This window comes from Pyrus communis, chromosome 3, assembly GCF_963583255.1.
Source record: "Pyrus communis chromosome 3, drPyrComm1.1, whole genome shotgun sequence".
Lineage (NCBI taxonomy): Eukaryota > Viridiplantae > Streptophyta > Magnoliopsida > Rosales > Rosaceae > Pyrus > Pyrus communis.
In genome coordinates, this window is record NC_084805.1 from 7,356,653 (window position 1) to 7,369,175 (window position 12,523).

The window sequence follows — 12,523 nt, forward strand, 5'->3', positions numbered from 1 at the left end:
TACAAGAAAGAAAAATTAAAATGCCATATGCACGCAATAGTAAAAGAAAGAAAACTCAGACAGACAATAAGTTACGCTACCTTCAACATCAAAAGAACAGTGGCAGAGCTAGGAAGCTAGGAAGCTAGGAAGCTAGGGGCCGGACACGAGCTATTAAAATATATAATTTTCCTTAAACAATATAATTTCTTGTACAATTAATACGCATCCGTAATTACGTTGGGACGTCCAACCAATGACGAATACCGGCAGTTCAAGTTACCGACACAGGAATGAATATTTTATATTAATGTCAAAGAAAATGATGAAAGATTCGTCCGAAACAAGATTTTGAATGGAATAATCAAAACATCCTCACACACCAAAAACAACATGCCTTATTCAAGGAGCATTTAAAACCAAGATTAAACGCTAAAGGGTTTTAAGATCTTCTTCCTCCCGGTAAGCCTCTGTAATATTGGAGTACGACTTCCACGTTCAAGGCAGAAAGTCTGAGATTTTGCCATCTCAAGACACTGAACCCCATTCTTCCTGAAAAAACCAATGGATGCTCAAGGTTTTGTCAAAAATTTCCGGTTGACAGTTTTACGTCATATTTATAAACATATAGCGGTTGATAGTTTTTTTTATTTTTATATCGTTAAAATGAAAATTCATCCATCAATCATCATACGATTTAAAAAGTATGATCTCTAAGTAATTATCTCTTTCATTTTCAACTGCCACCCTTTCTCAATTATTGGAGTTTCGTCACTTTGCTCTTCCCCAAGAAATATTTTACGTGTGCAAAAAATACTTGGTCCACGTGATCATTGGAGTTTTGTCCCTTTGCTCTACCCACCCCTTAAAAAGAGAGCATTTTTGTTCATCATTATAAATTATAATGTATGTTTACCATATACCTAATTAATTGACACGTGTCATTTCATTTAATCTTAGTTAATTTTTTTCAAAATTAAAAAAATAATATTTAATATGAAAATTAACTATAGTAGGTTAAAGGATATGTGTCAATTGATTAGGTTTATGGTGAGCATACATCATAGATATTATGCTGAGCAAAAATGTTGACCTCCCAAAAAAAAATATTTTACGTGTGCAAAAAATACTATTGGTCCACGTGATCTTGCACGTCCTCAGCATGACTTTTCCCCTGCAGATCTGCGCAATACTCTCGATCATGACCATTGCATTTGATCTACAACTTAATTAATTAGAAAGTAATAAAATAAATTCTAACAAAAAAAATAAATAATAATAATAAAATTAAAGGCGAAACTCCTGTATTTTGGTGGCTGTATATTAGGAAGTGCGATTTCGGATTTCAGACCTGGGACTCAGCTGCATCTAGCCGATTCGGAGGACACACGCAATTGCCAATTGCAGTGGTGGTAGAGGAAGAGTAGAGAAGATAAAGATGGAGAGAGTGCAATACACGTTTGTTTGGAAGTGTTTTTAAATGATTAAAAACAGTTTAAAAAATATTTTTAAATTTTAAAAGCATTTAAAATGCTTCCGCAAAAGTACCAATTTTATTCTTCTTGCAACTTCAAGTGTTTTTTCAAACATTAAATTTATTTTTACTAAAATTTAGTTTAAAAAATGTTGCAGTTATATTTACAATAGGAATATGATTATGTAAATCATAGGGAATCTGGAAATGTATCTTATATTCCTATTAGGAGTAGATTACTTATTCAATGTTGTAATCCTAAAGGGAAATGTTTTACCTATCCTACTACTATAAATAAGGGCACAATTAAATGAATCAGACACACCTCACAATTAAATCAATCTCTCTTCTCTTTCAATATTGTTGAACCCCACTCTCTCTAAACTCTAGATTATTCAATCAAATAGGCCTACAACAAAAAATAATTTAAAAAAAAATACTTTTAAGTCATTTAAGCACTTTTCAAATGAGCTACTAATTAAGCACTTTTTAAAAATACCTTTCAGATATGTTGGATGGCTAGAATTCAAAAGCCTTGTATAATCTTGTACGAAATAAACATACAGAGGATCCTTATCCCATAAATATATCAATAAAATAGTATCACTCATGAATTAGTAGGCTTAGAAAACTAATAAAAAGAGTTTAAAAATTTTGAGTTTTAATGATAAAGACAAAACAAAAGGTAAAGTGAATAGTACCATGATTGACTTTTTAGTGTAAAAATATGGTTTTTCGTTAAAATGAACAGTACCGCGGGCTTTTCGTTAAAACTTCCAATTTAAGGAAAACTAATGAAAAAGACTTGAAAACTTTGAGTTTTAATGATAAAGACAAAATAAAGGGTAAAGTGAATAGTACCATGATTGAATCTTTAAACTCTCCCATTATTTTTTTTTAGTTATCGAACTTAACATTATGTTGTCCCATTGGTCATTTTTACTAACAACGTTTTTCAGTTAATTATAGGGTATATTAAGAACTTTAGCTTAAAACTTCAAAAAACAATAGAAGAAGCTCAAAAAAAAATGAAAATTTATAAATTAATATCTAAAACTTAAAACAAAATGCCCTTTAATACTATGGTCTAGTGGTATTACTCTTCACTTGCAAGTGAGAGATCTCAGGTTCAATTTTCGCCAAAGGAAAATTTAAAACACATTATTACTAACCTATTGTGAGGCTAAGTCCACATCTTCCCCTTAATGTAGATAATATCATTTGTTAAAAAAAAAAAAAAAAAAAAACTTTAAACAAAATGAATTTGAAGTATAAAAATACAAAATGAAAATGGTTGGACTTTAACAACTTTTAAATGTTAGGCAATGCGATGTCAAAGTTGGCAGGAGATTGAATTGTGATTGAACTTAAACAACTAACAAATCACATATTGAACTATGAAAAAAAGTCATACGTATTCAAATTTTTTTTTTAATTTTTTGTTTTTGTGTAAATCTGGTTTTTCAGGTTTTTTTTTTTCCTTTCTCATTTCTAATTTTTAAATTTATTTTTAGTGACGTAGGATGAAATTCCTAATACCTCTAAATTTAACGGAAAAATAGACGGTGTTAGTGTAAAGTACCAATGGTAAACAAATTGTTAAGTTCAATTGTTCAAGAACTAATGAAACTAATATGATATTAGAGACCAGTACTACATTTAAGCCTAATTAGTATCATTCATTAACTTTTGCTAAAATTGGTCAATTTGAAACTATATTCTCATTGCTTTTCGATGAACATATAAAAGTCGCAAATAAAACAGATTTGAAGAACAAACTTGTAAAATACACATGGAATTTCATCTGAACTCTGTTTTCTTATTGCACACGATCCTTCTTTTTTCTTAAGGTCGATTGCCCTCTCCTTCTTTGGAGCAGAGTAAGAGGAGGAACATACTTTTATCGTGCGTGTATCATATAATCGATGCATACAATAATTTTTTTGGCACATTACGTAGAATATTCCACCACATGATCGATCACATTCACTCACTAATCTCATTAACTTGCCCTTTTGTTCCTAATTGTACTTGACCGTTGTTAGTGTTACCGTCGCCATGACTGACGTTCTTTTTCTGCTTGAGCAGTGCATTGGCTTTTCTCCACTTGTGGAACTTGCCAAACAAGACCTCCATATCCTCTAGGGTTCGGCCGTGAGTTTCGGGGAGCATAATAAAAAAGAAGACCCACGCCACCGAGGCGATTGCCGCGTAAAGAAAGAAGGCCCCACCGATCGTGATGGCCTCATACAACGAAATAAAAGTCATCGAAAGGACCCCACTCACCACCCTGTTCATCGCCACTCCGAGACTGCACCCCTGAGCACGTAGCTTCAACGGGAAGATCTCGGAACTGTAAACCCACGTAATCGGGCCCATCCCGATCGAGAAGAACGCGACGTAGAGTAAAACCATGGTAATGCACAAAGCGGCGGCCCACATGATCCGTTCGTGGTTCTGATCAATGATCGTAAGGCCTAGGCCGAGCCCCATCAGCGACAATATCATCCCCGCCACGCTGGCAAGAAGCAACGGACGCCGTCCGACTTTGTCGACGAAAAAGGTGGCGACCAGGATGAAAACGGTCTTAACGAATCCAACGGCCACGGTGCAGAGTAGCTTTTTATCGTTGTTGGTGATCCCCGCCTTCTCGAAGATCGTGGGGCTGTACAAAACAACGGCGTCTATGCCCGAGGCTTGTTGAAAGAAGTGGATACCGACGGCACAGATCAAAATATGACGAATGGCTGGCGTGGGATGGAGGAGCAGCTCTTTCCAGACGTCTTGGCCTTTGCTGCGTTTAGGGACCTGAACGACGTCGTCGGTGCAGTGCTCGGGGATTCCCGCGGCTTCTTTGATGTCGGCTAAGCGTAGCATAGATTCTTCCTTGGAGTCTGAGGTTTTGTCGAGGACACGAGTCGCGTCGCCGAGCCGTCCCTGCATGACGAGCCAACGAGGTGACTCCGGCATCGCTAGGACACCAATGGCGAGAAAAATGGAAGGGATTGCTCCGACTCCGAGCATGAGGCGCCACCCCAAGTGTTTTGGGAGCTTGGAGAAGGCATAGTTGGAGACGTAGCCCAACAATATCCCAGAATTGATGAACACCTTTAAAAGAAAATTCAACTCAGTTAATATACAATGGGCCACTGGTCTAAAAGAAAAAAAAATCATGATGACATACTTGTATGGATTATGATGATTCTTTTGGTACATGATAATTTAGCTTAGCGACGCTCTAAGTTTTTATTTTGTTGAAGGTTCTAAGTTGCACTGCCGTTGTTAAAAAGCTAGGTAAATTGGTAGTAAGAAGTAACTTTCTTGAAAATATTATTTCTTTGTCATACCATTGTTAGAAAAATACAAAAGAAAAGGGGTAATGGGATAACAATTTACAATACACACACTTAAGTCAAGAGTCAAACGTTTACCATACTCTTTGTAGCCTTTAATAAATGATCCGAGGGAAATTATAACGCATACTCGCCCTTAACAAATCTTTGTTTATTCTTATTTATAGTTTTCGTTTGATTTATTTAATTTAATAATTAAAATTACCAAAGATTATATAAAACGTTAAAAAGAGCGCATGGAAATAATTTTTCATCACTTTAAAAACAAATTCCGGACACTGTTTTCTCCTTTTTAATTATTTTTATTTTTACTTTTATCCAGAGACCAAAAATAGTGCACGGAAAAAAGATAAACTTTGTCTTCGTAGCTCTTGCTTGTTTGTAAAGTGGGCAATATCTGCTTTTTTGAAAGAATACAGTCGGTCACAACATTTTGGAAAAGGGTGATGCTAAATGCGAGAGAGCATCTGGTTAGACTATTTTATAAACAACATATAATATATAACGGATGATGATTAAATTTCTTTTTTGAAAAAGGGTGATGCTAGATGCGACAGAATATCCAAGATTAGCTAACCTAACAGGCAGGTGCCTAATAGGCAAAAAAGTTAGCTAACATGCCAGCCTGGTGCCTAGTAGGCAAAAATGCTTTGGGTTACATTAAAATTTAAAAGTAAAATAAAGTGTAATTGGAATTCCAAAGAAAGGGTGTAATTGGGTAGTTGGACTTGGATCCAATCCGAAAGTAATTCTAATTGATGTCCAAGATTATCTTGATATACGAAAGGGATATTTAACAACCTCAGAAACAAACAAAACAAACCTCTGGGAAGGACGTCAGGAACCCACGTGACGACGCGGGAGAGACCTCGGCGGTGTACACCGGAGCAATCATGAGGGCGTAGCCGACGCCGATTCCGGCAACAAATCGGCCGAACATGAGGAAGGCGTAGTTGGTGGCGAATCCCATGAGGAGAGCTCCGACGAAGAAGATGGCTCCGGCGAGGACTATGGTGTACCGGCGGCCGACCCAATCTGAAGTTCTGCCTGCGGCGGCGGAGCCTATGAGTGAATAGAGGTTGAGAATACCGAGGAGGACCTCGACTTCCACGTCGGAGATTTTGAGGTCCTCTCTGATGTAGATTGCAGCTCCACTCATCACACCAATATCTGTAGATAAAACCAACATCAACACGTGTACTTTGTTTCCAAGTAAAAAAGTGCTTCCCATGCTTTTGGAAATAGCATTAATTAGCCTCCATTAATTTCTGTAATGCATGAAACACTGAAAGGGCACATCAAAATTATGCGGTTTAAGATTATGTACTATTATTGTAGCTACGTTGGTTAGGATTATTCATCAAATTTAGGTCTGAGTTCGAACACTCTCTCCAGCTCAACTATTGCTTCATAAAATAAAGTTTGAAGCATATTTACTTACCATAACCCAGCAAGATTGAAGTCATCGAAGCCAAAATAGCACAAGCAAAGGCATACTTGTTTCTTTTGGGCTTCTGTGGGGGATCAAAGTCTTCAATGGTTTTTTGAGGTTGGCTGGAGACTGTATTATTGTTAGTTGTCCGGTCAGCCATCTTCCTGGAGAGGGATTGAGACTGGACAACTGCTTAGCAAAAGGGTCTCTTGTTGCAGAAGTGTAATTTAGAGAAGAAAGGAGGAGAGAGATTTGTGTGGATATAAGTAAGTAGGAGATATAGCAGAAATACCAGTGGCTGTGCAAGTGTTGAGTTGGAGCTAATAGTGTTTAAATAGACCAAAAAGTTGGACATAATTTTCACATCCGTAAGACCAGTAGAGAGTCCCCTTGCATCAATCTTTGGGTCCAGTGTGTTTCATTGTCACTGCATGGTGAAAATTTCAACCAATTAGATGCGTAAGGTGCAACGAAGACAGCTGTAACCGATTCTGTTACTAAATTATATATTTGCATTACTAAACCAAATTAATAATGTAGAAACATTATATTTTCAATATAATACAAGGTTGTTAAGTAAAAAGAACCCCTGGTTTTGCTCTAAATATGATGATTCTGTAATTGTGAAGTTTTGATTTTTCTTTTGGCATGTGTAACCTCTTACTTTGCTCTAAATATGATGTCTTGACGTGTCTATATGTTCCTGGCCGTTCATCAAGAAGGATTTTTATCTTTTTTATTTATGAAATAACACGTGGCAGAGGATTAGGTATATGGTAAGCATACACCAAAATTTAATATGATGAACAAAAATGCTCCCATTTTTTAGTTAGTATGTTAGGTTATATTTGATCAAGTAATTATTACAAAATATTTCTTTTTTTTATTTTTTTTTTTAAAAAAGGGACAACTGGTGGTAAGCCACGATTATGCATTTCACTCTGCCCGTGACCACAGTTATGCATTTCACTCTGCCCGTGACCACAGTCAAGCAGACTCACCAGCTTAAAGTCTCGAACCCAAGACCTCCCACATCTTATTTGTTTATTAGGGAACTGCAATCCACGCCCTTAACATTGGGTCACTTCATGTAATTTATTACAAAATATGTTTGATTAAATAATTAAATGATCCAACTCCAGATTCTCCCTCCCAATTAATTAATAGCTTTCTTTGTCAGGCTATTCCAAGTCGAGTGTATTTTAATTAGCTTGTGCTTCCCAATTTATGGATTATCGGCAAATGAGTTTGATTTAATTTTATTACACAACCTTCAAAATTTAATATGTTCATTTAACGGCAATCAATAGTGCGTTTTTGTTATTGAGACGTGTTATTTAGATGTATTTATGAATGATTTTGCAAGAAATGTGTGTCATTTTTATTCATAGGCTAACAATAATATGATTCAAATTTACCTTTAACGAGAATCGAACATAAGACTTTTCACTTAAAAATGAAGAAAAATATCGTTAGACCGTAGTACTAAGTGGCCGATAAGACACACTTAAAAAATAATCATAAAATAATGAAAGAAAGTTATTTATCTCATATGCATTTCTTCTCCTTACCGTCCCTTCTCGTACTCTTATCAAGTAATTAAACATGTTCGAAAGGAATGAAAAATAAAGTCGGACGGAAGAAATTGATAAAATGACATGACAAATTTACTTTGAAAGTGGCACACGTACAATCTTCAATCCATCTGACTCAATAGAATTAACTGTAGGGGGAAACACTAGGCATTTTGGTGTTCAAGAAGGCATAAATTCAAATTAAAATTATATAGGGTATAATGTGGAACACGGGCATTATTTACGGAAATGCCAGAATATGTCCCATCTAATATGATTACTCTCAATTTCTTCCTTCAGCTACTCCAACTTTGGAGTAAAACTCAAATTTTAGGTTATAAACTAACCCTAATTTACTTCAACCTTTAGGTCAAATATGAGTTTTAACCCAAAACTCTTTTTTAAAACAAATTCAAACTATAATTCGTCCCGGGTTAGTGGGTTGGCTCACTATATATGTGTATTTTTTTTAATTTTATATTTAGAAATTCATTGAATTAAACGGTTAAAATCTAATATGATCAAATCTAACGGTAAATAAAAAAAAATCTAACTGTTCAAATTTAAATCCAACGGCTAAAATAATTAAAAAACATTCTTTCATGTATTTCATATTCTTCATAGTGTTCCACAAGTTTCATGGTGTCGGTTTAGTAATTTTTTAATATTTATCGGAATCTAAATATTTTTAAGTTAAAATGTTCATAAAATTAAATTAGGATAGTCCACATAATTTTTTTAAGAAAAAGTTACTTTAAAAATCCTAAATTCATTGTTTAATGATCTCGGACCAAAAATTTAACCAAGAAGAGTTAGAGTAGAAAATATGCTTCTGGGTTAAAACCTAACTGCCACTTGAATGAATTTGACATCACGTTCTTCTAATGAATTTGTTTATGTTTTCAGGTATATGAATAAACATATCCTCACTTACCGTAAAGGATAAAAAGAATATAGATCCTCTCATTTTTGGGTTATTTACTTAACCGTCACTTTTGTGCTTAAAAACTTTGTGCTGTTAGATAATTTCATTTTTATTTTAGAAAATTAGAATTAGATGCCTCATTTTAGCTATTTATAGACTAAACATTTGTTACTTTTTAATTTTTAATTAAAGTGCTTTCACAATTCAACGTATATTCTTAACTTAAGTTTTTTTTTTCTTTTAAATTTTAAATTCATTTCCATATCAAAAATGCACTCAATAATCTATACTAATTAATAAAACACTCGTTGTCAACCGAGACCTATGAAATTACAAGTTTAACTCTCTAATTAAAATAGAATATGAATAAGAAATATGGGTAGAAATATAATTTCACACAACCAAATTTTGCTCTTTTTTTTAAGCCTCACCCTACATGTAATCCTAACATATCTCTAATTAAAAAAAAAAAAAGCAAAAAAAAAAGAAGAAGAAAGAACTTCCCGCTCTCACACTCTCATCCACTCTCCTTCTATTTCAAAAACAAAAATAAAAAAATTCACATGCACTTTGTGTGTGTCCATATGCTAGTATTATTTTATTTATTGCTATTTTTATTGATCTCATTCCTTCCTCAATTTAAGGATTCAATTATATGGGATGGAGATTAATTGGATGGATATAATTTTTTTTTTTTTTAATTTTTAACTCAACATTTTATACAGATTAAAAAAAAAGTTCTTTTATAATTAAAATAAGGATAATACAATGTACCAATAACTTTGTACGTACCAAAATAACGATAACATAACGCGCTAATAACTTGGTACATACCAAATAAAGAATTGCATAATGTACCAAAGTAATATTTTCTAACGTACCAAAATAATACTAATATGTACCCAAATTAAATTTATATAATGTACCAATACGTACCAAATGATTGGTACGTTATATTTAATATATGTGCATGTTATATCTCATAATTGTATTTTAATAGGATATTTGATGTATTTTTAGAATTAAAAAAAAATTTGTTTGAGTTAAAAAATTTTATTTTCAAACGAATTATGATAGGATAAGATGAGATGTTTGTAGTGGCTTTAGTGTGACATCCCACATCGCCCAGGGGTGATCCTTAAATGTATATTCCCATCCCTACCTAGCACGAGGCCTTTTGGGAGCTCACTGGCTTCGGGTTCCATGGGAACTCCAAAGTTAAGCGAGTAGCGCGCGAGAGCATTCCCAGGATGGGTGACCCATCGGGAAGTTCTCGTGTGAGTTCCCAGAAACAAAACTGTGAGGGCGTGGTTGAGGCCCAAAGCGGACAATATCGTGCTACGGTGGTGGAGCGGGCTCGGGAAGTGGTGCCCCCCGGGTCGGGATGTGACAATTTGGTATCAGAGCCAGGTTTGGCAGTCCTGTGTCCTTGTGAGTATTCTAATGGTTTTGGTGTCTTCTGTCAGAATTATGCCGCCTCGTCGGGAACCACGTCGTTCTTCTGAGTCTAGCTTCCCCGATGTTGCTCAGTTGGGGGAAGTTATTGCTACAGCCCTTCAGTCTGTGATGCGCCCTCCCCAGAGGACTCCTCTGGAGACTATGTACAATCTGAAATTGGATAAGTTCAAAGATAGTGAGGGTCACGAGGGCGCAGAGCGATGGTTAGAGCACATTGAGAAGACTTTCCGTGTGTTGCACAATCAGGGGAACCTTCCTATGGAGAGGTGGGTCGAGACGACCTCATGGTTTCTGGATACGGAGTCTGCAGCTTGGTGGGAGCAGGAGCTTCGTAGGTTGACTCCAGCTCAGAGGACTGATTGGAATGTTTTTACGGATTTGTTCAAGATGAGGTATGTGCCCCCTGAGTACATTGATCGGAAGAAGCAGGAGTTCACCGAACTGAAACAGCGGAAGATGACGGCTAATGAGTACTATCGCAAGTTTACTGATCTATCCCGCTACCATCCTGACGTTGCTGGTAATCCAGCAGAGATGCTCCGTCGTTTCCGTTTGGGCACCAGGAAGAGGTGGCGTTCTATGGCGACTACTACTCACTGTGAGTCCTACCAGGATTTCTACGAGATATTGTTGAGGATTGAGGACTCAGAGAATATGTCGAGCGACAGTGATGAGGAAGAAAAAGGTGGCAATCAGAAGAAAGATGACAAGGGTAAAAGTCAAGCATCGCTCGGGCCTCGCCAGACTCAGAACTTCAAGAGGGGTGTGTCAGTTTGTGATATTAACATGTGAACTAATTGGTAAATTAAATATAATAAAAATAATTTTATAATTAAAAATTAGTAGAAAAATGTTTTTTTTTTTTTTTAGTACAATGATTTAGATGTTAGATTAGCCATTAACGGGGTTCGAACCACACCTTCCTGCAAGAATTTAACACTTTTCCACCACTGTAGTAAAGGAAAATGTTTGATCAAAAGTTTAAAAGCTATGAATGTTTGATTCAAAAAATTCAAAATTGAGGCATCTATATCAAAACACCCCTTGACCTGTGAATCCAAACTCACATTCTTTCCCTCTCAATAGTTAATATTAAGGTAGGGAACGAGATTCTCAGTAAAAATGCAGATTAAGCACTAGCCACAAGGAGAAAGGGAGAAATCAGAATTTGGATTTCAACGTTAGAAGGGTAAGTACAAAAGCTGTTGGTCACCAACAACATTTTTGAAATGTAATAAAATTCAACCACAAAAAATGCAATAAAAATAGTGTATATAAATGAAATGATTTTTGCAAACCTTCTCTCCTTCATGTACAATCTTTATTCTTTAGTCATTAGATTGAATGATTGAACGATCACACAATCATTAAAGCCGAAATTAAGAGAGAGTGTACCGTATTTAAAAAATGATGCGTAGGAATCGCTTCATATAATATACAAACCATGTGAACCCAAAAACCAAAACTCTATGGAAAATAATTTTCCAGCCCAAATCTACTTTGCACGAGCTAAATGTCAAATCCTTTGCAAAAGAACCATCATTTGTTACATGATTCTTAACTATATCTTGACCATTACAAGTCATTTGCTTTATGAGTCCCTTTGGTATAAAGAGCCTACTAAAGATAAAGGAGCAATGACCTTTTGTCAATTAACAAGTTAAAGCTAAACCTAGCCAAATCATAGCAGTCTTATTTTGACCACAACTCACATTGAGTAACTCAGTTACAAAATTAATTCAGAAACGACCAAAACATAAACCAAATTGGATTTAATATTTCTCATATGCAACCTCAAGGAAATAAATGGCTTGTTATGGTAAAAAAGGACATAACTAGAGTTTTATATATGGTCAAAGGAAAAATTCGTGTGTATTTTTTTACATAAATTTTGATACAGTATAATTATAGGAAACCTTAAGCCCCAAGGAACGAAATAGTTCATCATGAATTCGTTTTGCGAAATGGTTTCCACAAAATAGTTTCCGTCCCTTCCACAATTATTTTCTCCTTTTCTTCTCGTAATTTTATATCAATATATAAGTGAAACAAGTCAATGAGAAAGATAAGGACAAAAGGGGGATGGGAACTTTGGATTGATTTTCCTTGTAAACTTCTCAATTTTCTTGGGTCATCAAAGGCGGTCTGATCTATCAAAATCTAAAGAATCTTTTAATATCGGTTGAGGGACACCTTGCCTTTTATCACAACTTTCCCCCATTCTTTTTTCTTTATTAATTAATGCTCCTTTTGTTTTCATGTGGCAAGTTGAGTATTATTTAAGGGGCTTGTGGCAAGTGTGATGCTTGAACAACAGTTGGCAGCTCA

The 12,523-nt window shown here is 35.2% G+C and overlaps 2 protein-coding genes across 2 annotated transcripts; one reads left to right on the forward strand and one right to left on the reverse strand.

The window, feature by feature from the left end:
• Positions 1-3,251: 3,251 nt before the first annotated feature.
• LOC137727357 (putative polyol transporter 1) lies at positions 3,252-6,557 on the reverse strand. Its single transcript, XM_068466222.1, has 3 exons — positions 6,248-6,557; positions 5,630-5,976; positions 3,252-4,561 (listed from the first exon to the last, which is right to left on the reverse strand). Exons 1-3 carry the CDS (start codon positions 6,396-6,398, stop codon positions 3,440-3,442), a joined length of 1,620 nt encoding a protein of 539 aa, XP_068322323.1. The 5' UTR covers positions 6,399-6,557; the 3' UTR covers positions 3,252-3,439.
• Positions 6,558-10,303: 3,746 nt separating this feature from the next.
• Positions 10,304-10,987, forward strand: LOC137728133 (uncharacterized). Its single transcript, XM_068467010.1, has 2 exons — positions 10,304-10,424; positions 10,506-10,987. Exons 1-2 carry the CDS (start codon positions 10,304-10,306, stop codon positions 10,985-10,987), a joined length of 603 nt encoding a protein of 200 aa, XP_068323111.1.
• The last annotated feature ends 1,536 nt before the right edge of the window (positions 10,988-12,523 follow it).

What these genes read in the sequence shown, in the direction of transcription:
- LOC137727357 (XM_068466222.1), bottom strand. Translation starts at nt 6,398, where the DNA reads ATGGCTGACCGGACAACTAACAATAATACAGTCTCCAGCCAACCTCAA. An exon ending in TTCAATCTTGCTGGGTTATG is followed by an intron (nt 5,977 to 6,247) that starts GTAAGTAAATAT and finishes TTTTATCTACAG; the next exon opens with ATATTGGTGTGATGAGTGGA. An exon ending in TCCTGACGTCCTTCCCAGAG is followed by an intron (nt 4,562 to 5,629) that starts GTTTGTTTTGTT and finishes TTTCTTTTAAAG; the next exon opens with GTGTTCATCAATTCTGGGAT.
- LOC137728133 (XM_068467010.1), top strand. Translation starts at nt 10,304, where the DNA reads ATGCGCCCTCCCCAGAGGACTCCTCTGGAGACTATGTACAATCTGAAA. An exon ending in GCACATTGAGAAGACTTTCC is followed by an intron (nt 10,425 to 10,505) that starts GTGTGTTGCACA and finishes CGGAGTCTGCAG; the next exon opens with CTTGGTGGGAGCAGGAGCTT.